The following is a 25,758-nucleotide window of genomic DNA, read 5'->3' on the forward strand; positions in this document are numbered from 1 at the left end:
AGTGAGTTTAAAGAGTATTGAAGCAGTCCAACCCATCGGGTCACAGTATTTCTAATTAGAACACCCACAGATACAAGTGAAATGTGCATCAAAAAGAGCTTTAGAAAGAACAAAAGGACCTTTTTTTTGTACCCAATACACAGTTTATTTTAGGTTTCCTGTAACCAGCCAAGCAGTAGCACAGTCCACCTGTTTTGGTTTTGGACCATTTGGATGTCTTGGATGAAACATGGTGCATCTGTTGACTAAAACCATTGTGATTGCTGTTAAAGTGAATGCACAGTTTGCTAATATACCACGTTTTAATCTTTGTTGTTCAGGCTCTCAGATTTAATTGAAAGAATATGGAGCGCAGAAGCCGGGTAGGATCTGACCTTTATCGAGGACCCCTGTCGGGCACTGCTCAGAAGATAATGTCAGCCATTCGTTTTCAGTATTCAGACAGGACTGCAAGCACCAGGGAGGTTAGGCAGAGTGAGTCATGTTGTAGTATGTAAGGGTCAGTCGCTTTGAAACATTAAGACTCAATAGCAAAGTTTAAAATCACGCTGTAGAAACCTGATAAAAGCCTGTTAATCATAAGTGGGACAGTTAGTAGTGTATTTAACTTTTGCTGTATTTTTTACATATAGTTTTCATAAAGCACACAGCATAAAACTAATAAGATTCTGTCGAGATCCTTGCAACATCTTATTAACCATATACATGAGTTATTATACCCTGCTAGTAATATAATTGTACAATTTTAGAATCAGACTGGTTATTTGAAAAAGCAATAAATGTAACATTTTATGAAGTTTAAATATGTATTCTGCCCCTCACAAATATTGTTTAATACTGTGCTTGATAGTGACATCTGTGCAAATTACTTTTTTTTATTTTTTTATTCCATTGGAAGGAGTGGTACTTTTGTTTTGAGTTTTCTTTTGTTCTTATGCATAGCCTCTAGTTTCAGTTTTTCTGCGAGTACTTTGCTTTGGTTTATAATAACAAACTCAAATGTTTTTTCCACTAACTCATTTTATGGTAATGGTGTGTAAGGTTACGGTCGTAGTTTTCACTGAAACTTTTATATTTTACAAGTGGGTAGATGCTTTTACGCTAAACTAATTGTTCTGCTACCAGCTTCCGATATCCCAGTTAAGATACATTTTGAAAAATGTTACCGTTACATACTGAGATGCAACACTATTTTCTAGCTGGGAGAAATGAGGCTTCGGGGTAGATCAAAGTACTTGTCCAAGGTTTTCCAGCGAGTCACTGACTGTGTGGTATTTTTTACTTTCCCCTTAGCTCCCTTTCCCATAACAAACAGACTACCATTCATGCAATGGTTGCTTCAATGAGAATAAGAATGTAGTTCCCTGTTTCGCTCTCAAAGGAAATATGCTGACCCCCTGGCACCTTCTGGAGCATTGCAGCACTTTTTTGGTTTTTTTCCCCCAGTTGCCATTCTAGTTCAGTTCATAATTTGTGGCCAGATTGTCACACCAAAGAAAAAAATATATACAAGATATCCAAGTTATGGATACTGTATATCAAACATTTTTGTAATGCCATGGTGAACACTGCTAGAACACCAGTTGGCCTAGCAGAGAAGCTATTGAGTGAGGATTTGCCATTCCTCTTTTGCTAGCCTTCGTGTATTTCTGTGAATTGGGTGGAGTGCATAAAACGAGGACCAGGATCGGGATATAGCCATACCTGTTATATTAAATAAGTGATTTAGTTATCTCCAACCAAAATGTTTGCTTGAATTAGTCCAGATAACCTCTGCTGTGGAGCAGCGCCCCCCAGAGGGAAGCAAAAGCAAGACCAGCCTTGGTGGGAAGGAAGATTCTGAGACCAAGCACCGGAAAAGAATAATCAGGTTAGAGAGAGAAATGCCTTAATAGTGCCAATGCAAGAACGTCTGCAGAGATTTCTGAACAGCTACCACCTTCTGTTAAGTTATTTAGATAGCTGGAAGACATTTTTGGGTAAGAACAGTGCAGACTGTACCCCAGTACTGTAGTTCAGTTCTCTGACCTGAAACAATGCTGAAGTATTTCATGTGCATGTTCCAGAATGTCTTAAAGTAAATGTTTTTACTTAAAGTAAAACCTGTCATATCCTAATTAATTGGTTTCAGGAGTCCATCGGATATGTACTAATATCATATCCCAGAGGGAATCGTTATACTTAGGGGTCTCTTTAAATTGCAGACACTTTACATATGTTTCCCGGCTAGGTTATGGAATAAATTTAGGATTTCGCAGACCTGTTTAAACATTAAATAAACCTAAGTAAATAATATTTCAGACTACTATAAAAGCCTAAAAATAGTGGTACTTGCTTCCTTACTAAAATGAAGTGCTGCCATTTCTTCAAGGCAAGCATGCAACATCCCCCAGCAGTTGCTGCTGACATGCTCTGTCTGTGTTGTGAAGACTTGCCCATACGTTGAGACTGCACGTTCTGCATCTACTGAATTGGTTGGAAGTGTAAGGCAAAGCTTTGCCAAGTTATACAGATGTGGAAATCGATTAGAAACAGCCCAAAAACTCGGTTACCTAAGGGCATCTGACATTCTTTAATAAAAGCCATATATGCAGCATGTTCGTTGTCATGTTTTGTCCCATCCAAGAAAATGTTATTAGTACCATTCAAAAGAAAGAAAACGTGCTATTTGGGTCTAATTCTAACTGCATTTAAAAAGTAAGCAGCAGGTTGTTTGAAGCGAGGTGGCAGTGCTAGATTGTACCTGTAGTACTGATTTAACTTTGATTCAAACCGAAAGGAACACTTTGTCTGCGCTGACTTTCAAGTTTGTTTCCTGAAAGCTGTTATTTGTTTTACGTTCTGTTTAGCAGCCTCAGTAGTAGCCTTTCGTTTAATGTGTAATTCTGAAGCTAAATAGCGATCAATCATATTATCTCCAGTCACATTATGAGATGTGCAAAACAATTTACCTTCATCTGCATGTAAAGCTTCTTTGGGAAATTTCTTGACACGATCCTCAGCTGAAATATACTTCGCTTTTATTGCTTTGTCGTCTATTTTTGGTATTTTATCTCCAAAGTTAACCGCTTTGGAATCCATTTATATATATATATATATATATATATATATATATATATATATATATATAAATTACAGAAGCTGTGTTGAACTAAAACTATGCAGGCTGTTTTGCTTGTATTCTCACTAACAATGAGAATTTTTAACCCTCCAACCCTCAGTATGTTTCACTTGCTGTGATACTAAGGCATTGAGTTCTTTGAATAACACATGGGAGAACAGAACACCATGGTTTAATGTTCCAGTAGTATTAGTGCTAAACCTTTCTGGTTTGGTGAGATTAGTTTCCGTGTTTTCATTTGGCAGGCCATCAGACAGCTTATGACAGACAAAGGTCTGTGGCTGATAAGTTGTGCGTGCCTTGCAAAAAAAAAAAAGGTTTATTTTCATCTCTTAACAACTTTTGGCAAGAACACTATTCACACATGCTGTCAAGTTGAAACTACCTACTGCAAATGCTTCCTATTATATATATATATATATATATATATATATATATATATATATATATATATATATATATATATATATATATAAAAATTATAAAGGATCAATTTTGTAAAGTAATATGCAGCATAATATGTTTTTAAAAGCCAGTTAGGAGTGATGTAGAAAATACATGTTGTGAAAGTATAAATTTTTAGGAATGTTACGCCATCATCCAAATTATTCCATGAAAGAATGGTGTAGAAATCGCTGACCTATTTTACTATGAAATTTATATACACACTGTGAATTCAGTATAAACAAGTATTCTGTTGTACTAAACCTTTTCCTAAGACACAACCAGCAATACCACAGACACCGACTAGTGGTGTGGCAACGTTTTGCTCTTTACAGTCAATACAGTGAACGTCATGGTTACTGTTACAGTAAATAAAAATGAATACATTGTAATCTACTGTAGAACCCCCTCCAGGAGGCAGACATCAACATTCTCTGTATTTATATTCCTACCTGTACATTCATGTAGTCATTCCTGTCTGTATATGTATATCTGAAACAAAAACACATTGGAAATGTGAAAAAAACAGCAAGTTATCAAAAGTGCCCAGCCATTTAAAGTGGAGATATGAAAAACACAAGCTACGTTAGAAGAAACAATTGGGGCAACCTTGCTCAGCACCAAGCAAATAGGCACAACTGTTAAAGTGGTGGGGGTCAAGGTTGCCCCAATGGTTTCTTGAAACTTGGTTTGTGTTTTTGATATCTTCACTTTAACTGGCTGGGCACTTTTGATAACTTTGCGTTTGTGTTTCAGATATCAGTTCTTTTTTCACTTAATGGATAGCACACACACACACACACACACACACAAACATTACGGGAATAGCAAAATTGTTCAATCTACATTGAAGCAGTGTATTGCTGTTTGGATAGGGTAAATGTAAATAGTAGCCTAGTCTGTTGAAAGGGTTAAGATGTGAATCTTTGTGGCGAAGCGGTTAAGTAGTTGGAGTGAAAGAATGACTAGTTAGGGTTCAAGTCCTGCCTTATATATTAGGTTTGTATCTAACGATAATAATCAAATTATTTATCGATTGGGATCCCACGATAACAAATTGATAATATTTTAATGAATTCGAATATTCCATGAAATTAAAAACGTAATCTGTGTTGTTGCTTCTAAAAGTCACTGAGAATATGCGTCTGTGAACAAATACAGGATGATGATGCAGAGATCAAGAGTAACCTGCTTTGTTGATGTATTTTATACATATTTTGTTTTAAATCAGTCCCAACTGAAGCCGCCTGTCTTGAGCGAAACTAATATTAACATTATTACGTTGTCACGTGCTGCTGTTTCAGAATTATTATAATTTTTTTTGGTACCTTTTCGTTTCGAAGCAATGCACTATCCACAACCTTTTTTGTTTTTGATTGCTGTCTGAGTCTAAATGACGCTGGATCGTAGCTCGACATGTGTGATCCAATGAAACATTGCAGGCTGTACAAAATAGTTTGCCACCAGTAGAATGCAAAATTATTGCACACAGTAGAGTCCAGAGCCCTAACCACTACTCCAAACTGCTGCCCAATAACAAAATCAGTTGAGATCTCCTAGGTTACTAAACCCGCCCCAGATGCCCGTATTTACCAATCAGTGAGGCGAGCCCAAAGTGGTTAAATATATATCAATTATATATAATGCACGTTGAAGTTGTGTGCAAAACTATGTATGTTCAATGAAAGTGTCATTCATATCAATTCAATTTTTTTCACCTAAAAAATGTTACTGTGGTAAAGTGGCGAGTGGTTACAGGTAGGTGCAGTGCAGAAAGGATACAAAACAGACAGACAATGATTTCCAGGTACAGGGGTGTTTATTGATTTATTAGACAATGGCCAGAGCCTAATGGCGAACACCTGTAAATAATAAATTATGGAAGTGATACAGTGGTGTGTTTCACTTCGTTTGTAATCCTCGGGTTTGACCCGAAACCAAAATGTCCAGGTTCTTTCTTCACCCACACGTAACACAGAACACAAACACAGTGTTTTGTTTTTTTTTTAAAAATTTTAAGAAATGTAGTCGTCGCCAATAGTTTTTACTGCGGTTTTCTCCCCAAATTGGAATGCCCAATTATTATTTTTATCCTGGTTCACCTTGAAAATCGAGTGATGCGGGCTATTTCACTCTGTTTTTCTTCTTTATGCAAGTCATAGTAGTAGAAAACACTAGTGGAGGCTTTGAATAAATTGTTGATGCTCATTGCATCAGAGTAGAAAAATGCAACATGTCTAAGACTTTTGCACAGCAGTGTAGATAAAGAAAGAAATGTCTATGTATTGATTTATGTATTCATTTATTTCAATATTTATGAATATATTTATTTGTTTTATTTTTACCAAATATATAGGCAATCCTTCAGCATAGTTAATTCTAAAAAATTAACGCTTTTGTCCAGTGGGGACCACAAATAACATTACTCTCATCAACCAGTATCGAGAGGAAACTACTTCCTTGCGCCAATAGGGACGTCAATGAGCGTTACACTGACAGGAAACCAACATGTTTCAGAGATCAAGATCAGAATCTCAGAATAATGAGATGACTCCGGGGTGGGAGGGGGCGGGGAAATCTCCTAAAAAAATCTCCAAAATGTAAAAAATAAAGCCCTGAGAATTAATAGAAACTTAAGAAAGTTTACAAATGAGAGGAGGCCATTCGGCCCATCTTGCTCGTTTGAGTGTTAGGAGCTTATCCCAGAATCTCATCAAGCAGCTTCTTGAAGGATCCCAGGGTGTCCGCTTCAACAACATTAATTACATGGTTACTAGGATGCCAGGGTGTCCGCTTCAACAACATTCATCTTCGTCTTTCAAAATGCTGCTTGTTGGGGCTACCGAGTGGCGCATCCGCGTGGAGTGCAGGATGTGCCCTATATCATGGAGGCTGCCGGTTCAAGTGCAGGCTACTCCATGGCTGACCGTGGATGGGAGTTCCCAGGGGGCGGCACACAATTGGCCGAACACTGCCTGGATTGGGAGGGCTTAGGTTGGCCAGGGTCTCCTCGGCTCACCGTGCACCAGCAAACCCTGTGGATTGGCCGGGCGCCTGCGGGCCTGCCTGTAAGCTGCCCAGAGCTACGTGGTCCTCCGACGCTGTAGCTCTGAGGTGGCTGCATAGGGCCTGCAGAGTGAAAAGAACCTGACGACACACGTTTCGGAGGATGTGCCTGTCCGTCTTCGTCTCTCCCGAGTCAGCGCAGGGGTGGCAGCGGTGAGCCAGGTTGAAATAAAAAAAAAAAAAGAATTGGGCTTTCCAAATTGGGGAGAAAATGAGAAAAAATATTTGCCTATTCCAAGTTTTAGGGAAAAAAAATGCTGCTTGTTGTCTCATCTAATCGTGTAGCATTGACAGTAACACAACACGCTTGCACACTGAAGGTTATAGTTTCAAGTCCCATGCATGCTAGACATTTTTTATATTTATGTTATATAAAAATGATATTTTTTGCAGGCAAATGTCCCATTTTAAAACAAAAAAATCATTTAATACAAATTATATAGACGTCACAATAAGTGCATGCGACTAGTCCATTTTAAAATATTAGTAAATAGTCTAATATAAATGTTACAGGTGTCCAAATAAATGAGTTCCCTAGTATATTTCCATGTTGACAAAGCAAGTTAATGGTCATTAAACTCAGATGTCCTGTAATATACATATGTGTGGATAAAAGTGCCTGGGGTCTGCAAAAATCTGCAAAAAACAGGAGAAGGACATTTTTACCTTACTTGGCGACTTATTTCTCTTACTGTATGACAGGTATTGGCTTTTTTTTCTACATTTAACATAAAGTGTTGGGAACTACAAATTAAAAGTGAAATGGTGCTTTTGGCTGATTTACTTTTGTTGCGCCAATACCCTGAAAACGCGTAAACTATCTTTGCTCTAACTTGGCGGGAGGAACTACCGTTCCTCTCAATATGTGGTGTGGCAGTCTGGGTATACCAACCAACACATGAACACAACATCTCAGGAGCTTAACCTATTAGTTAGGCCCCCCTTTACAGAGTATGATTACCGCCTAACCAGAAAGCTAATTCTTTTCAATTAATTTTAGTTTGCAGCCAGGGAGCAGTTCAATATTTTATGAGGATAATGTTATGAGGGAACAAGAAGTAGCATCATCCATTCTTGAAAGGAAGGAGCGTTCCTCGTTGACTTTAACCATGCCCGATCACAAGTCTTTTGATTTAGGCAGGTAAGGGATGAGCTACTTGCAGCAGAAGTACCAGGATGCAGTAGTTTTATTTAGTGTTGTATTTGAAAACAAAAAAACATATGAAGAACCAAAATATTATACAAAAGATTGACTCCTTTACGTATCATAATGGCAGGTCTCTTCATTGAACCCTTTAAAGCAATGCATGTCTGGGTCAGCATTTGATTTTTTTCTGTGATTTACCATGCTCCGCTACTAGCCTCCTAGCCAAATATTTGATTGTTTCTTATATGTTATAGTTCCAAGCCAAGAAGCATTAGTGGAGTATGTATTGAGACCCACAGGGACGCAGAAGTAGCACCATGTACTTCAGTAGCGAAGGAGCACTTCTCATTGACTTCATCCATGTCTCGTAAGAAAACTTTTGATTTAAGCAGGTATGTACTGTAATGAGTGGATTCAAGGAAGTACTAGACATTGGGGAAATCTAACCAAGCTGGTATTAAAACCTAAAATGGGTGAAACTGCTGTGCAATAGGAGTCTATTTCCATCCCTGTGTTGGCTCCGTAAGGGCTGAGTTTCAGTCACTGCAGTCGGCCATGGTACAGTTATGGCCAAAAGTTTTGCATCACCCTGTAGTATTAACAACTTCTTCTTCTTCTTCTTAGCAGACGCCCTTATCCAGGGCGACTTACAGTCGTAAACAAAAATACATTTCAAGAATCACAGTTTTGCTTCATAAAGTCAAATGAAACCTGCTGAATAGTGTTATTCTAACATTGAATTACATACCACTTTCTAGTTTTCCATATACTTCATGAAAACCTGACGAATTAAAAATGTGACATTTTGAAATCCAACATGAAGTACTGTACTACTATGGCTTCCGATAGACTGATATCATTTTGCAGTTTCTTTGATTACATGATGTTACATAAAATATCTAAAATAAATATATTTATAATATATATTTTTTTAAACTGTCTCAATTCTAAAATTCTAGGTAACACTTTTGGCCATAGCTGTAAATTGAAACCTCTTTCCAATGCAATGCTCAGATAATTTGTTTCCCTTCCAGAATATGCTTTTAATTAAGTCTTATTGTCAATTTAAGCATGTTATTGTCCTAGCAACTCCTATATTGTTCATCACATTGGTAATAACATGTTTATAGTACACCATAAACATTAAATATTATTTGCAAGTTTACATCATTTACTCTGTTTTTGGTTTAAACAGAATAATCTAACCAGTAACCAATGGTGTCCCTTATCCTCTACCTCACTGTTAGCCGCCACCATTATTGAATGTGCTGTATTTGGGTTGCAGTGGTGAGGCGACATTCAGATTGGGTATAAGGGAAAAAGTGACCACAGTAAAAACGGGGTAGTCTGCATTGGGCTGCATTAAAGTCAATATGAAAATCCCCCTAACATTTAATATCTGTGCAATGACTGTCTTCATACTGTATTTCTTGTTGCAGAAACAGAGACAGCTTCTCACCCATCTACCTGCCTGCAGAGGCATACTGGGAAAAAAAGACACAGACATTTGAAAAGGAAAGAAAATATTCTCAGTTTATTGTGGAAGAAGAAACCTCTATAGAGAGTCCTAGTAAGTACTGTAAAGTATATATCAGTTGGTATTGTAATTATTTAGGTTGACTTGATATTATTGATCATGGAATACTGTAGGATCTCCTAATGCTCTTGTACTAACAAGGTGTTTTAAGCATTGCTTCTTTCTCAGGCCTAGATACAGTATGCTGCTGTTAACCACCCAGCTACCCGTGTATTTTGGCAATTTATGTCAAAAATTGGCTCAGATTTTTCATTCTTAGCCTCAAATAAGCAATTTGGACAGTTTTCAAAACAATCTTTGCTGTTTTTAAAAATACACACTTTTTTATTGTTATTCTGAAAAACAGAAATATATTATTTCAATAGAACTTAAATAACAATGTTTTTACAATTGTAGCAGTGTGACAATATAAATCGTGACATAACATACATATTTTCCAGTGGCAGCATTATATGTATAAATAACATAGATATTTTTTTACAATTGCATCATTATAATAAGTGTACAAAGAGTCATTGTGCTGTCATATCACTTTTTAGAAATTATTTTTTGTGTGATAGATTTCAAAGCAGACACCCTTCAAACTCTCATCAGTGCTGACATCTTTATCTAGCACATATACAATAGAAAACTTGAGTTGCAAATTTTCAGTCACGTCATATACTGTGTCTTCCACATTTTCAGGTACGGGTGTGTATCGCTGTCATATGCATTATTTGTAAAGTGTAGGTTACTTCATCAGCAGAATAATCCGGTCGTTTTGACCAGTACTAATCCTGACAAGGTTTCCTACAACACCAACAAAGCAATAAATACCCTCATCTCATTCCCAGCTGTGCTTACCTAAAGATGGGCCGGTCTGTCAAGCACATTTCTTGGGCAATGAAGGAATACTGGGATTTGACGAACACCTGTGTATGGCTATGAAATATCGCAGCAACATGCACCAGAGTGCACGTGTTCTCCTTTAAACTTCTGAGTTAATAGGATCAGTTCCTGTTTTCCATTTGAAGGATTTGGAATTGGAATTGATATTTTAGACATAATAATTGTTGCTTTCATTTGAAGCCAATTTAATTGACTAACAGTGACTTAAATTGAACTAATTAGCTGCCACTGTGAGAAGCACATTTTAACAGAATACTGCTAAATGCTATTTTGATCAATGATATGTTGAAATTAATTAAATGGGAATGGGAATTGAAAACAGAAAATGCTCTTTGTGACAAGACAACAATCAGATATGTGTCTTGAAAGGCACATGGTGATGGACATTTTAGTTTGTTTTTTTTTAATTCAGTGTCAACTAAAGTTAGCAACCCTTACAGTAGACCAGTGTCAAATAAATATACAAGAATGAATTCTGCTACAGTGTTATTGATGTTTATTGTAGAATTTAAAATGTGTATACAGGAAATGTGGAGGAAATGCTATAGAGATGAAAATCTCAAGAACTCCATGAAAAACCCTATCCAGCTGTTATTTGCATTATCTTGCCAACAACAGATGATGCAGTTGAAGAAAATGGAAATCCAATTGAATTGCTCTGTTGATTGAAACCTTTGAAGGATGGAAGATGTGACAATGTGGAGCACATCATTCTGGCAGCTTTATCGGGCAAATTCAAGTGCTCTGTGACTTAATCCAGCTGTGCTGTCTCATACTCAAGTGAATGTATAACCCTATATAAATAAATCCACACAGCCATTGTCCAGAACAACCTTGTGAAAGGCAGTTCAGTGCTTTTGTGACTGTTATCACAAGTCCCAGGTGGAAATCAAGAGTGCTGCACATTTCAGTGTATGCCGGGGGTTTATAAGTTTCAAGATAATAAATCATACACTTCAGGCAAATGGTCACTTTACATTGAGTTTGTGATTTATTAAGTTAAACGTTTTGTGTTTGTATACAGTACCATTGAGAAACAATAACGCTTTTACAGGTGACTCAAGCAAAAAGTTATCCAGCACAGATTATAAATTGTAACACTTTGCAGTCCATTCAGAAAAATAAAGGATGCAATGCCCAAATACATAGGATACCGTGTTATTCTGTGCAAGTACATTCATCTTAACTGCAATACCAGGCATTGACCACATGGGGGGGAAGTTGTCTGTAACAGGAAGCATTGTTTAAAACTTAATTGTAGTTTTAAATTTGGATTCGGAACACCGGATAATAAAAATAGTTTAAAAAAATGTTTAACCCACACAGATCTTTTTGGAAATAACCCATAACTACAGATTTTTGTTTTTACATCTATATATGTTTATTTATTTTTTTGTTAAAGTATTTATAACAAAGGCTTTCCTGATACCTTTTTACTTTCTGTCAGACATGGTGTACCACCGTGAGGCCTTTGGCCATGGACATTGACCTTGAAATGATCTGATACCAAGAAGAAGGAAGTGTGACTTTAAAAATCTGCATATCAAAGCAGAAAACAAGTAGACCAGTACTGATGTTGCCCACATTCAACCAAGGCTTTAGATTCCTTTTACTTATTATTTTAATACTACTTACAATTGAGCATTCCAATACATGAGATTATATATAATATATATATATACACACACATTTTTTTAAAAAGTTGGAATCAGCAATTGTATTTTACCCCATTTTCTCCAAAATTTGAAATGCCCAATTCGTAAGCCTGGTTCACCGCTGCAACCCCCGCGCTGACTCTGGAGAAATGAAGACAAACATGCGTGTCCTCCGAAACGTGTGCTATCAGCCGTCCTTTTGACAGCTGTCCTCTATAGTTATGCAACTGGAAACATATTTCAAATAGGCTGTATATTTTTATTAATGAAGGTTAATGTGCAAAACACAAGACACGTAATTTTAAAGGTTAGATTTACTGCACGTCATGGTAGTGTACTTCTCAGTTTCGTTGTCTGCAGAGGCATGTATGGAAGAGATTATTTCAAACTTCTTTTTACTAAAACTCATAATCACTTTGCTGCTTCTAATTTTAAAAGAGATATCAACAAGTAAATACATGGTTATAAGCCTTCAATCGTGATCACAATATAGTGAATGTGGATTCTTGTCCTATTGGTACACTTCATAGAGTTCCTTACCCCATTGTAGAAGTACTGGAAATGTCTTAAGTTTGACTGAGAAGTAGTATGTTCTGTATTAAAATAAGAATACCAAACCTTACTTTATAAATCAAAAACATTTGTTGATATTATTGACATTGACTTTAACAGAAAGTGTGCAAAGGCAAATGGCGCACTCCCTGTGGGTCGCCAAGTCTAACTAACCAGCACTCTAAGCGGCAATCATTTTACCAGGTGAGCCATTAGGAACCGCCTCGCCCCCCACCCAAAAAAAACAACAAATCTTTAAATAGAATTAAATGTACAAACTGTAATGAATAACATTTCTGAAAATGCGCAAGCTTTGTTTTGCATGCCTTAAATGCCTCAGAGGTAAATGCCAATTCAAAGTTGTAATTCCTTTGTTTTCAGGAAAACAAGTTGTCAGAATGCCACAGACAGACATGCTCAACATAAAGGAATTCATCCTAGCAAATGACAAGGTAAATGGAACTTGGAAGCCAGCTTCTCTCTGCATGACACCTTGTTTTATAGTACAGCTCATTGGGTTGAGACCACCGCAGACTTCTGCGCTACAAATAAATTAATTTATGATTTGGTTACTAAAAAACATCATATTGAAATCCTTAACCCTTTGCCTTTTCAGACACACTATTGCCAAAACTTTTTAATTTGCTTATTTTTGTTAAATGTGAAAGACTTACGTTAATTTTACAAAACTAGAATGAAACATAATATTTTAATCAATTTAAAGTTTCTTAAAGTTCTTTATTTCTCATATTTCTTCTTTGAAAAAATATGGGGTACAAGAGAACAGCTGCAGGTCCTGAAATTTGTGGTACATACAGTACACAGCGTGACTTGTGCATGTACAGTAGCTTAATCCTGTATGTTGTTGTCCAATACCTATGGCTGCCCACAGTAGAGGGACACCTCTGCTCACTTCCAAGTCAAGATTTTTAGGAATGCATCTCTAGTATCAAAGCAAGCAAATAAATGCAAGTTACGCTTACAGGCTTTGTTGGCTGTGTTTAACTGGGTAAGTGTCTACCACTTCGAATGCCCAAGAATGCTAACTGGACTGCAGGCAACATGAATAGGCCTATTGCTGCTGTCTGTCTCCTTTCAAATGCAGATTAACAGCCAGATGGTTTGGAATCTGCATATTTGCAGACTTGTAAATGTGCTACTTTGAGCTCATTGTCTGTTCCTTGTGGTTAGGTCTGCAGAGCCAGTGGTTAAGGTGGAGTTGGAATGCCATGTTGCTTCAGAATGACTGTGGCATACATACCTGCATGTGAAGCATGTAATTTGGAAAACTGATATTGATGTGTTCCCACTTGTTTTTTCTGTCCAGATAGTGTCAGAATGTAACTGCTTCTGGAATATCAAAAATGCTATGAGTTTTGCTCAGTTCTCACAGGCTGCAAAGCGCTATACCCATGCATCACAAGGTCGAACAATAAGGCTGGTGATTGCAAACTGCTGATGTACACCAGCTATGTACAGCTCAATTTTAAGAGTTTATTAACCCAGCGTTGATTCAGGGCTTACATTAAACACAGGAAGATCACACAATGTTTACAGACAGTTTCAATGATTTCTCACGTCTTTCACCATTTAAATAGGAAGCATAAGCAACAGGGACTGTAATGGAAAAGAACAGATGGCTGATGAAACAGTACGAGCTTATGCAATTTAACTGGAAAAACCTAGTAATACATTTGTAAAGTGTGTTATTAGACATATCATGACACTTTACCTAAAGTTATAGCATGTCACTTTTAACAAAAGTAAGTGATTTTAGAAACAGTTTTAATTGGTTTGGTTATGGTTTGTATATAGGCTCAAAACAGCTTGTTCAGCAGAAACAAAGGTTTTATCATCCTTCCAAGGTCACAGCTGCACTCTGGGTTATGAAAAGCCAGCCTCTCCCCACAAGGCCAGGGCAATACATAGGCAAGAGTTTCAAAATCCTTACAGCAGTGAATGCAAATATGCTTTCCAATAAGATATTAATACGATTCTAAACTGGAAAATGTGGATTATAAAAAGTAATTCTTAATCTTCCCTTATGTGTACCAATTTCTTAAAGATGTGTGGTGCAGTAGACTTCCAGCTGCGAGAAACAATAATTGCTGCTATTAAAATCCATCAGGTCCCCAAGCAAGTAACCTTTACAGATGTATTAGAATTTCTCCACAACACTGGTTAGAAATTAATTTGTTAAAGAGTTTTTGCTTTCAGTGTTATGACAGACAGTGGCTTTTGTTGTGTGACTAATGGGTTTTAAAACAGTCTGCTGGATTTTCCTGCATGTGATTTTGTGTAAGTGGATATTCTAGCTATTGTAACGTCTCAAGTTTATTTTCTCATTTCTCCAGAAAAAGTTTTAGCAAGAGTCTCAGAGGTCTGAATATGTGGTGCAATAACTTACTATCCAAACTACAGTATCAAATATGTTACCACTATTATGCAATGGGACTTTTGCACTTGAAACAGTCAATACATCAAAAGTAAAATATGAGAACCACTAGCTTGAAGTCACCAGGCTTCCCCATTATATATTTAATTTGTTTGAGTGTATAGTTCAAATTATGTGTGTAGTTTTAGTTTTAGTATGCATTGCAAAATAACACTCGTGCTTCACTACAGGTTAATAACTCTTCAGATAAAGTTCATAAAGAAAACAAACTGGCGAATGTGAACATAGAAAAAGAGAATTCAAACTTTAAAGAAGCGGTCCTAACTCCTGAAAAACATGCGCCCTTTGCTGTGGCAGAACCAGAAAGGTGCACTTCTGAACGCCCAGAAATACAGAACTGCTGCCGAGAGCAAACAAAGAGATCAGCGAGATCCAGAAAACCACCTGGTCGAGGTGAAACAAGGAGTTCAGAGGAAACAGCGGCCTCCCTCAAAAGGAAGCAGAGTGCGGCTGACAGAAAGGCGAAGAAGGCGGCTGTAAAGTGGGCTACACCGCAGGCTCTAGGCTGCGTGGGCCAGTCTGCGGGAGACCATCAAAAGAACAACGATGTAGCCAGGAAACCCCTGCTGACAGTGGGATCAGACGCTCAAATCTGTGATGCTGCAAATCTGAATGCGGGGGAGAGATCTAGGGTACTGGAGGAGGCGGCTCAGGCAGCAGCGATCGTCCTGACGATGGTTTATCAGGATGGAACCTCGCAGCTCAGTACAGAGCAGGTTAGTACTGCTTGTACTGTAGACTAATTTGATGCTGTAGGTTTAATACTGTTTTACTGGATTCATAGTGACACCTTTTTTTTTTTTTTTTGTTAAAAGAACTAGATTGAAAGAGTTTGGGAAAGTCCATTATTGTACTGCAGGGGGTGTATGGAACGTGGCATTTTGAGCTTCCCTAATTTTCCTCACTTCTTTCTTTCCTGGAAGTTCCACCTTGTTAGTTCAGTCTTCATGACAATCAAATCCTTGACCTCTCTTAACTAGGGAAAGGCCTGAAAACAATTGCTGGAACAGAACCTATTAGCAGTCCACTGTGCTTCCCAGCCCCACAGGGTATTAAATACTATTGTATTCAATGACATATTATACCCATTTACCTCTATTTTAATGCAACAACAATATAAATGAAACCAGATATTAACTAGAGTGAGGTAATAACCAAAGTGATATGAACAGGAGCTTGTTTTGCCATGGACTCCCATTATATTGTGGAAATGTGGTGATTATAGAGGAAGTTGATATTAAGCTGGTTTGGCTGTAGGACTTGCCAGAATACTAGACATATAGACTTTGACACTCCATTACCTCTTTAATAGAAACCAGTACGTGCTCTTCCATTTCGTCAAGTGTAATTCTGGAAGGCAAGCTTGTGTCTATTGTGTCACTTGGGTCTATTCAATTGATCTAAATAGAAACGGATCAAAATATCTCCATCAGTTAAATGTTAAAAACAGGGACAGACGTGCATGTTACTTACTTACGCAAATACACTAAAAGGATTCATACACTTTTTTTTTTTCTTCAGTAAATAACTTGAAACTGCAGTATTTCAATGCGCCACCAGTTACATTACTTGAAGAGACCCCAGCATCTGTGTGCCCCACCATCCCTCGTGTTAATTCTTGTTGTTCATTTTTGAAAATGTCATGTTCTTTTCTCAAGTGCCAACGAATGGTAATTATGTGACTTGAACCAGAACAATTTTAATTTCTAAGGAATGAGCCTAGTTTTTATTTCGTTGTGGTGCTTTTAAAGTAAACTGTAACTAATAATATAGTTCTATACATTTTCTCTACCATGCACACCCATTCATTATATAGGTCTCAAATGTGCAGATTTGAAGGAAACACATGTTTTAGCAAAAATGTATATTCATTTAAAAGCATGATATCTGGTACTGCACAAGGAAAACTGTTTGCAAGCCATGATTTTTGGGTCATTTCACCTGGAGGGTGAAATTGTCCTCACTCCTTCATTGGCTTCTTTCCTTTCTATAACCAATAGGCTGCTTCCCTTAATGACTGACATGCTTTCATCCAGTAACCTGCTTTGACTCCAAGCACACTGCTGGGGTAAAATGACCTAAGAGGTAAGGTAGTAACATACTTCCTGGAAGGCAGGCCAAGCAAACTGAGAACTGCGTGTAGTACCAGCTGTCTGGAATTACTTTTTTAGCTACAGTTACTGAAATTCTCTATCTACAGAAGCCTTTTCCATCTGTTAGCGGTTTCCTTATGTTATTGAAGAACCGGCTTGATGTCACTGGGACTGCAGGATGCAGCGTGGATGATTTTGGTACAACGGGCACAGATAGAAAGTACATTTACTTAAAACTAGAACAGAGGCCTGCCTGGCTGCAACAAGGACAAGATCACAGGCAGTTTACCAGGTGAGTTGAGATTTTCCATATTTATCATTACATCTTTCTTATTTGTTTAACCAGAATAGTCATTATTGGCTTGCATAATAAATCCAAACTGTAATTTCTTGAATGTGTTTTTTTTTTTTTTTTTTTTTTTCCAATTTATTTTGTGGTAACAAGCTGCATGCCTTGCTTTCTGACATATGGTCAGAATTTATATACGTTTTTCAAATAATACAAAAAATAAGCTATAACGCTTCTTCAAAACCACAAGGCGGCACATGGGAGTCATAACCTGCAAAATGGAATTTGCTGTTTTTCCGCATTGTCTCGGTTTCTTTGTTGTTGTTATTGTTTCTGACACGTTTTTCTCAGTGCATCTTCTCTTACAGCTTTCAGCTGATCAGCTTGATATTCGGCACAGCTATTGCACTATATCTGTATATTTATGCTATTGTTTTTATTACCAATCGGACTTACGGAAATATGGATTTGGGGTCACAGGGTGTGACCTCCAAAAATTGTAATGGCTATAACTCGGGAACTATGTCACTTAGAAATGTACTGTTTGTGCATGCTGGTAGCTGTCAACTGATATAATGAATACGTGAAATATGGATTTGGGGGTCACTGTGACCCCCAAAACTGTATGGCTATAATCTGTTGTTCATGGTCAAACTGGACAATTCACGGTTTTGACAGTATATATCTCCTTACACACTGCATAGAGATTGATGTTTACTATAGAACCTGTATAGGAAACCAAGTATGCCATATCCAAAAATGACCTTGACCTTGACTTTTGACCTGTCGCGTTTCTCCAGAAACTTCAATTCTAGTTACATTTTATGATTGTGTCTAGGGGTGTAAATAGAGAAAAGGTCAGTTATGTAACTGGAGACACACCCTTCAAGGCCTTAAAAGTCAATAGCAAGATTTTAAAATCAATGATAAACTTAATAGGAAACCAATGTAAGGATTCCAGAACTGGGGTAATATGATCACCAGATTGAGACCTATCTTTGAACATACTGCAGTTTGTTTACAGTCTTCTTGGAAACCCCAGCAAGCAGGGCACTACAGTAGTCAAGTCTGGATGGACCAGTTCTCCGCAGCAGGCATAGAGAGAACAGTGCATAGCCAGGCAATAGTCCTAAGATGGTGTGGCAATGTGGCCACGCCCTTGTGCGTAGTTTGTTTATATGTTACGTGTTGTGTGTAAATGTTGGTGTATAGGCATTGGTACACGGGATATAAATGGGTCTGTGTAACACGAGTGATTTAAAAATGTAGATTTGTATTTAGGCACGAGCATGGCTGGTTAAAATGTAATGTGTGGTCACGGGAGTACACTTAATTAATTCACGTGCAGTTGTACCGAGATTCCAATTGAATGATTGACTAGCAATCGAGACTCGGTACAACTGCATAAAAGCAGCATGTTTTCACTCACTCGGGGTGGTGTGTTCAGGGCGAAGGAACGGGAGAGAGTGAGGAGATAATTAAAGTTAAAAAGCAATTGCTACGTGGTACGTGTTTGTTTTAGTGTTCGTCCCTGTGTGTCAGTGTCTGTTTGTTTTGTTTGACTGTTTATTTTGGCTAAAGTGCTGTGTCCTGTGTTTTTGTTACAACCTTTTTATTTTCTGTTTTGTTTAATTATTAAATGCTGAGCACGATCACGCGCTCAGCTTCATCAAAACCACAAGTCTCCATGTGTTACTGCCTGTTTCTGGTCTGATGTCACCCACTGCAGCCGTCTTTGTGACACGTGGAGTCAGAAGAGGGATTATCAGCGCCTCCTAGACTAAGACTAGAGCAGGAGTACCATGTGGTTTTTTTTTTGGAAAGGAAAAAAAAAAAAAGGATTTTTTTTGGAGAAATGGATGGAGGAAAGAGCCTAGAGAGGAAGCAACAGCAGCACCCATCCTGCAGGCCAGTGACAGAGGAGGTGATCGACTGGCTGCTGGATCAGGAGAAGCAAGGGGGGCCCAGAGTAACATCAGCGCAGCAGATGCAGGCAGTGTTAAAAAGGTGCCCTGCACCGCTACTAGCAAGGCTGTTGTCCTCTCTAGTGCCCAAAGGGGAGGAGCCCGAATGTCCTACGCCTGAGTGGGAGGAGCCCGAACGTCCTACGCCTGAGTGGGGGGAGTCCGAACGTCCTAAGCCCAAGAGGGGGGAGTCAGTGCGTCCACAGCCCAAGAGGGAGGAGTCGGTGCGTCCACAGCCCAAAAGGGAGGAGTCGGTGCGTCCACAGCCCAAAGAGGGGGGAGTCGGTGCTTCCATAGCCCAAGAGGGGGAAGTCGGTGCTTCCACAGCCCTAGGACCCAAGCTGCCAGCAGAGGGAGAATGCCTGCTGGTTCCATCTCCACCAGCAGAGGAAGAATGCCTGCTGTCCCCGTGTCCACCAGCAGAGGGTGAACGTCTGCTGGTATCATTTCCCCCACCGTCACCACCCGGAGGAGAGGAGCAGAAGCTGCCACTGCCTCCACCACAGTCCCCTGCAAGAGCGGGAGAGCCACACCAGTCCCGTGCAAGAGAGGCAGAGCTGCACCAGTCCCCTGCAACAGTAGGAGACTACACGCTGCTCGCACCTCCGTCGTCAGGAGACTACACGCTGCTCCCACCTCCACCGCTTCCTCCACTAGGAGCAGAGCAGCAGGAGCTGCCTCTGCCTCCGCCACCTCCACCGCTTCCTCCACTAGGAGCAGAGCAGCAGGAGCTGCCTCTGCCTCCGCCACCGCCTGGAGCAGAGGAGCAGGAGCTGCCTCTGCCTCCGCCACTTTCAGGAGCAGAGCAGCAGGAGCTGCCTCTGCCTCCACCACCACCAGGAGCAGAGGAGCAGGAGCTGCCTCTGCCTCCACCACTTTCAGGAGCAGAGCAGCAGAAGCTGCCTCCTCCTCCACCACCACCAGGAGCAGAGCAGCAGGAGTTGCCTCTGCCTCTGCCACCTCCAGGAGCAGAGCAGCAGGAGCTGCCTCTACCTCTGCCACCTCCACCAGCAGAGGGTGAATACCTGCTGGTTCCATCTCAACCGCCGTGGGAGGACTGCTTGCCCCTCCCCTCCACCAGCAGAGGGTGAATACCTGCTGGTTCCGACACCACTAGGAGCAGAGCAGCAGGAGCTGCCTCTGCCTCCACCACCTCCACCACCACCAGGAGCAGAGCAGCAGGAGCTGCCTCTGCCTCCGCCACTGCCCGGAGCAGAGGAGCAGGAGCTGCCTCTGCCTCCACCACCGCCAGGAGGAGAGCAGCAGGAGCTGCCTCTGCCTCCGCCACTGCCAGGAGCAGAACAGCAGGAGCTGTCTCTGCTTCCCACACCTCCACCACAGGGAGTACGGTGGCCAGAGCCCCAGAAAGGGGAGCTACCGGCTACAAAGACAGGGGGAGAGGTCAGGAGACCACTTTCCCCAGCAGCAGTTTCGCTGCAGGAGTTCTTGTGGCCGGAGCCCCACAGGCGGGAGCTACCGGCTACGAAGAAAGGGGGAGAGGTCAGGAGACCAGCATCCCCCGCAGCAATTTCGCTGCAGGAGTGGACCAGCATGCTGTCAGCCGTGCCACTACCGGCAGGGGTGCTGACAGCATTGCCAGCCGTGTGCCCACTGAAGCCTCCCTTCCCAGCCCGAGACTTTGTCCTGGACTGCTGGGTTTTTAAGGGGGGAGGTGGCCGTTGAGGCCATGTGTGCTGCGCACAAGGGAGGGTATATGTGGCAATGTGGCCACGCCCTTGTGCGTAGTTTGTTTATATGTTACGTGTTGTGTGTAAATGTTGGTGTATAGGCATTGGTACACGGGATATAAACGGGTCTGTGTTTCACGTGTGATTTAAAAATGTAGATTTGTATTTAGGCACGAGGAGGGCACAAATCAACGTGCTGGTTAAAATGTAATGTGTGGTCACGGGAGTACACTTAATTAATTCACGTGCAGTTGTACCGAGATTCCAATTGAATGATTGACTAGCAATCGAGACTCGGTACAACTGCATAAAAGCAGCATGTTTTCACTCACTCGGGGTGGTGTGTTCAGGGCGAAGGAACGGGAGAGAGTGAGGAGTTAATTAAAGTTAAAAAGCAATTGCTATGTGGTACGTGTTTGTTTTAGTGTTCGTCCCTGTGTGTCAGTGTCTGTTTGTTTTGTTTGACTGTTTATTTTGGCTAAAGTGCTGTGTCCTGTGTTTTTGTTACAACCTTTTTATTTTCTGTTTTGTTTAATTATTAAACACTGAGCACGATTACGCGCTCAGCTTCATCAAAACCCCAAGTCTCTGTGTGTTACTGCCTGTTTCTGGTCTGATGTCACCCACTGCAGCCGTCTTTGTGACAGATGGACATTGTAATGGTCCCTTTTTTTATGTAATTTTATTATATTTTTCCATCCTACGCCAAGGTCGGGATTCGAACTGCTGACCCTCGGCACTAAAGGCAGACGCGCTACAATTTCGCTACATATACATATTTCCCTGGTGTAGAGAAAGCTTGTCCTCGAGCGTAGAGCAACTGAGCAGCATACATCTGAACTCAGCAATGAGACTACACATTTCGTGTGAGTCGAACCACTAGTTGGGCGCCACTTGTAATGATAATTTTATATATTTATTATTTTTTCATCCTATTCCGGGGTCTGGATTCGAAATGCTGACCCTTGGCACTAAAGGCAGACGCGCTACAGTTTCGCTAAAGGGGAATCCCCCCTAGCGGGACTTGTAGTCATGTCTTTTATGCACACATACAATGTGCCTATTCGGCCAGTAGGGGTCATTCATTACAACATATTGGTGATATTCCGTACATGAGGCTCAAAAGTTAAGCTAGGGTAAAAAATGACGCCCACATTTCACTGTAGAGCAAATTGTACACCATCGATAGCCATGCTGTTAGAATTAAGCCTCAAATTCAAAATCCCTTTTCCACAGACCTGAAAAAAACCCTCATTGAGTTATCCATTATATTTTAGGTTGTTGTTTTTTTTTTATCATATAGAGAAATGCTGCTTCAGATACTTGGCAGCAAGCGGCCTGTCATTTGCTTCAAAGCCAAGGAGCTTCTTCGAACAGCAATGCAGCACTACAGAAAGGAGATCAACTGGAAACAAGGCAATATTGATTTAGTTTAATTTAAACTTAAAGCAAGATAAGACTTTTTTTTTAACAGAACAATGTAAAATCAGGAAATGCCACATATTACATCTTTACCACATAGAAAGCACAGCTAAATATGGTACACTTTCATTTAATGCAGTATATGAATATACACAAATGTGTGTTTATATAAGGTCCTTATTAACTTTTCTTTAAGTTTTAAACACACAGTTTAGTAAAAGATTAGCTTTATACAGATTACCCAAATAATGCAATCATTATTATTTTCTTTTAGGTTTTTAAATGTCAGAAAGTAATCGTATTAATCATGACATATAGAAATGCGCTACCTGTGATGTGTATTGCTAATTGAATCTCTGGATTCCCAAGATAACAGCTAATAAAACAGAGACACTTTCACCCCCAGTTGCTGACTGCAGAGTCCTGGATCCCAGAATCGCTGCCTGGCTGCTGGATCCTGCAGATTCGGCACCCTGTTTCCAAGAACTGGTGGTGAAACATAGCAAGAAAACCAGTTGGCTTAAATCGGAGATCCCTGGAGCGAACAAGGTCATTTTCAAACTGTTGCCTTGAAGTTGTACCTCAACAGAAACAATTTACATTACAGCAACCACTGAAAGAAAAGGGTACCTGACAGTGACAGCCCGAGAAATACAGAGACTGTGCCAGCTCAGGGAAGGGACTGGAGTGCAAACAGAAGCAGTTCATTTTATAATACAGAGCAAATGACAACACTAATCTCAGACCACCTGATGTCATCTTACAGTAACTAAGGTAGTCTAAGACTAGTGCTAATCTCAGGGTCTATGAAACCAGACTTATGATTATTATTTTTAATGAAATTACTGTATGATTCCACCAATACAGGCTTGGTAATAGGATGTTAAAGTTTGTGTTAGTCTCCTGACAAAGTGAAAAGGGGTTAAATCAATTCATTTGTTTAAGTGTTAAGAGACTTTCATTGGCACAACTTCAATGATTGTCCCAAGATACCATTTTATTTTATTTTTATATATATAATATATATATATATATATATATATATATATATATATATATATATATATATATATATATATATATACACACTACCGGTCAAAAGTTTTAGAACACCTCCATTTTTCCAGTTTTTATTGAAATTTACGCAGTTTAATGTCTCAATGTACTCTGAAATTAAAGCATAGAACAAATAAACAATTGGAGATAAAAAAGAAATCATGGAATCGTTTTGTTTAACAAAATTTAATCTAAATTTTTGACTCCTCAAAGTAGCCACCTTTTGCAGATATAACAGCCGAACACGCTCGTGGCATTCTTTCTACAATGGAAATCAAATATTGTTCGGAAAGTTTTTCCCAACACTGTTGCTCAAGTTCCTCAAGTTCCCACAAATGTGTTGCACTTGTAGGTTGCTTTGCTTTCACCCTTCTATCCAGTTCATCCCAAACCAGCTCGATGGGGTTTAAGTCTGGAGACTGCTGGCCATTCCATGATCTGAAGCCTACCGTCTTGTTCTTTTCTTCTAAGGTAGTTCTGACATAGCCTGGAGGTATGTTTTGGGTCATTATCTTGCTGTAGGATGAACCCCCGACCAACTAGGCGTATACCAGAGGGTATTGCATGGCGCTTCAAAATGCTGTGGTAGCAGTTTTGGTTCAGGGTGCCACTCACTCTGTGCAAGTCGCCGACTCTGGATCCAGTAAAAGAGCCCCAGACCATCACGCTTCCTCCTCCATGTTTGACAGTTGGTGTCACACACCGAGGAACCATCCTTTCGCCTTCTCGAAGGCGTACAAAAACCCTGCGTGATGAACCGAAGAGTTCAAATTTTGATTAATCGGTCCATATGACCTTCTTCCAGTCTTCAGTAGTCCACTGGCGGTGCTTCATGGCTCAGGCAAGCCTCTTTTTCTTATTTTGCCATCTTAGCAATGGCTTTCTTACTGCCACTTGACCTGTCAAACCTGCAGCTTGAAGTCTTCTCTTCACAGTTGAAACTGAGACTTGCTTACTTCGACCAGTGTTAAGCTGTGCTTGAAGCTGTTGTCCTGTGAGCCGCCTATCACGCAAGCTGTTGACTCTCAGAAACTTGTCTTCTGATTCTGTTGTGGCTTTGGGTCTGCCAGACCTCTTCCTGTCAGAGTTTCCTCCAGTTTCCAAGTGCCTTTTGATGGTGTAGGAAACTGTACTCACTGACACCTTGGCTTTCTTTGCAATTTCTCTAAAGGAAAGACCTACACTTTTAAGGGTTATAATGGTCTGTCTGTCTTCCTTTGTTAATTGCCTTTTTCTCGCCATTATGAGAGCAATATACTACTTCCTGCAGTACAATACTGTCCAAATAATGCTTAAGAGGGTGTAGTAATACAGTCTGTTCCAACACTGCTTTTATACAGACAGAGGGTTTGTAAGTAATCAACAAAAGTTGGGACACCTGTAGGAATTGTTAGCATCAACTTTCAAGGCTTAATTTACTTCCATTGCTGTAGAACAGCTGTAAGTTGTTAACCCATTACTTGTTCCCTGAAAAAGGCCTTTTTGTATAACTCTGAAATGTACATTATTTTTCAGTTTTTGGTAACCTAAACTTTTTTTTTTTTAACCTCTGGCAGTTTACCGCTTACCGTACCATTTCAGGTTGTTCACTGGACTTGAAATGCTTAAATTTCAATAAAAACTGGAAAATGGGGGTGTTCTAAAACTTTTGACCAGTAGTATATATATATATATATATATATATATATATATATAATATCTCATAATTTTTTTTGTTATCTTTTGCGGCCACTGTCTCTTAAATCTTAACGTCTCAGTTTTGATTTGTGGTTGAAAGTGAAAATTGCATTTTGTACAATCTTTGTTGTTTTTATTGCTCAAAGGAATAATGGCTACATTGCAAATATAAAACAGGCCTCTTGTGAGAATCATGGTGGGCCAATAGAACATTCACAATTTTAAAATGTGTGAATTTATTAAAGAACAGTTTGTAGAACTTAATAGAGGGAGAGTCACATGGATCTTGCCTGTATGGTAACACTAAAATATATTAATTAAATATAATTTATAGGCCACTTTTATAAGCACAAATGTGCCCCATGCCTCACAACTCACCACAGTACAACCCACGAGTAGCTGATTCACATTTTGTAGGATGTTTATATAGAGTATTTTATGTTCTACATTATTGCCAATGACATTCCGACTGTGTGAGACCACTGCTAGCAAAATGATACCGGTAGGTGCTACAAACACGACTTTTGTAATGTGAAATAGGAAGGTTGATTTTGAGTAATTATATTAGTTTTATGTTTTGATTGTGAGCTATTTCTGTGTTTGTTATTAGCAGCTGGACGTCTGCACCAACCTGGTGCTTCTGGATCAACTCATGATGGATCTCCGTGCCAACTTGCAGGCAAGGCTCAGTTTATTAGATTACA

The 25,758-nt window shown here is 39.5% G+C and overlaps 2 protein-coding genes across 2 annotated transcripts in view; both read left to right on the plus strand.

Moving 5' to 3' along the window:
- Positions 1-1,767: 1,767 nt before the first annotated feature.
- Positions 1,768-22,520, plus strand: LOC117409093 (uncharacterized). Its single transcript, XM_058985585.1, has 7 exons — positions 1,768-1,870; positions 8,033-8,170; positions 9,218-9,348; positions 12,792-12,862; positions 15,036-15,581; positions 17,066-17,250; positions 22,203-22,520. The coding sequence occupies exons 2-7, from the start codon at positions 8,139-8,141 to the stop codon at positions 22,333-22,335; spliced, it is 1,098 nt and encodes a 365-aa protein (XP_058841568.1). The 5' UTR covers positions 1,768-1,870; positions 8,033-8,138; the 3' UTR covers positions 22,336-22,520.
- A 211-nt stretch (positions 22,521-22,731) lies between these two features.
- The window catches only part of LOC117409040 (DNA polymerase nu-like), a 98,554-nt gene continuing 95,527 nt past the window's right edge, over positions 22,732-25,758 (plus strand). Inside the window, exons 1-2 of the mRNA XM_059004511.1 lie at positions 22,732-22,870; positions 25,665-25,733. Coding sequence (XP_058860494.1) covers positions 25,707-25,733 — 27 coding nt within the window. The 5' untranslated portion in view covers positions 22,732-22,870; positions 25,665-25,706. The remainder of the gene's footprint in view (positions 22,871-25,664; positions 25,734-25,758) is intronic.

This window comes from Acipenser ruthenus, chromosome 2 (assembly GCF_902713425.1).
Source record: "Acipenser ruthenus chromosome 2, fAciRut3.2 maternal haplotype, whole genome shotgun sequence".
NCBI lineage: Eukaryota > Metazoa > Chordata > Actinopteri > Acipenseriformes > Acipenseridae > Acipenser > Acipenser ruthenus.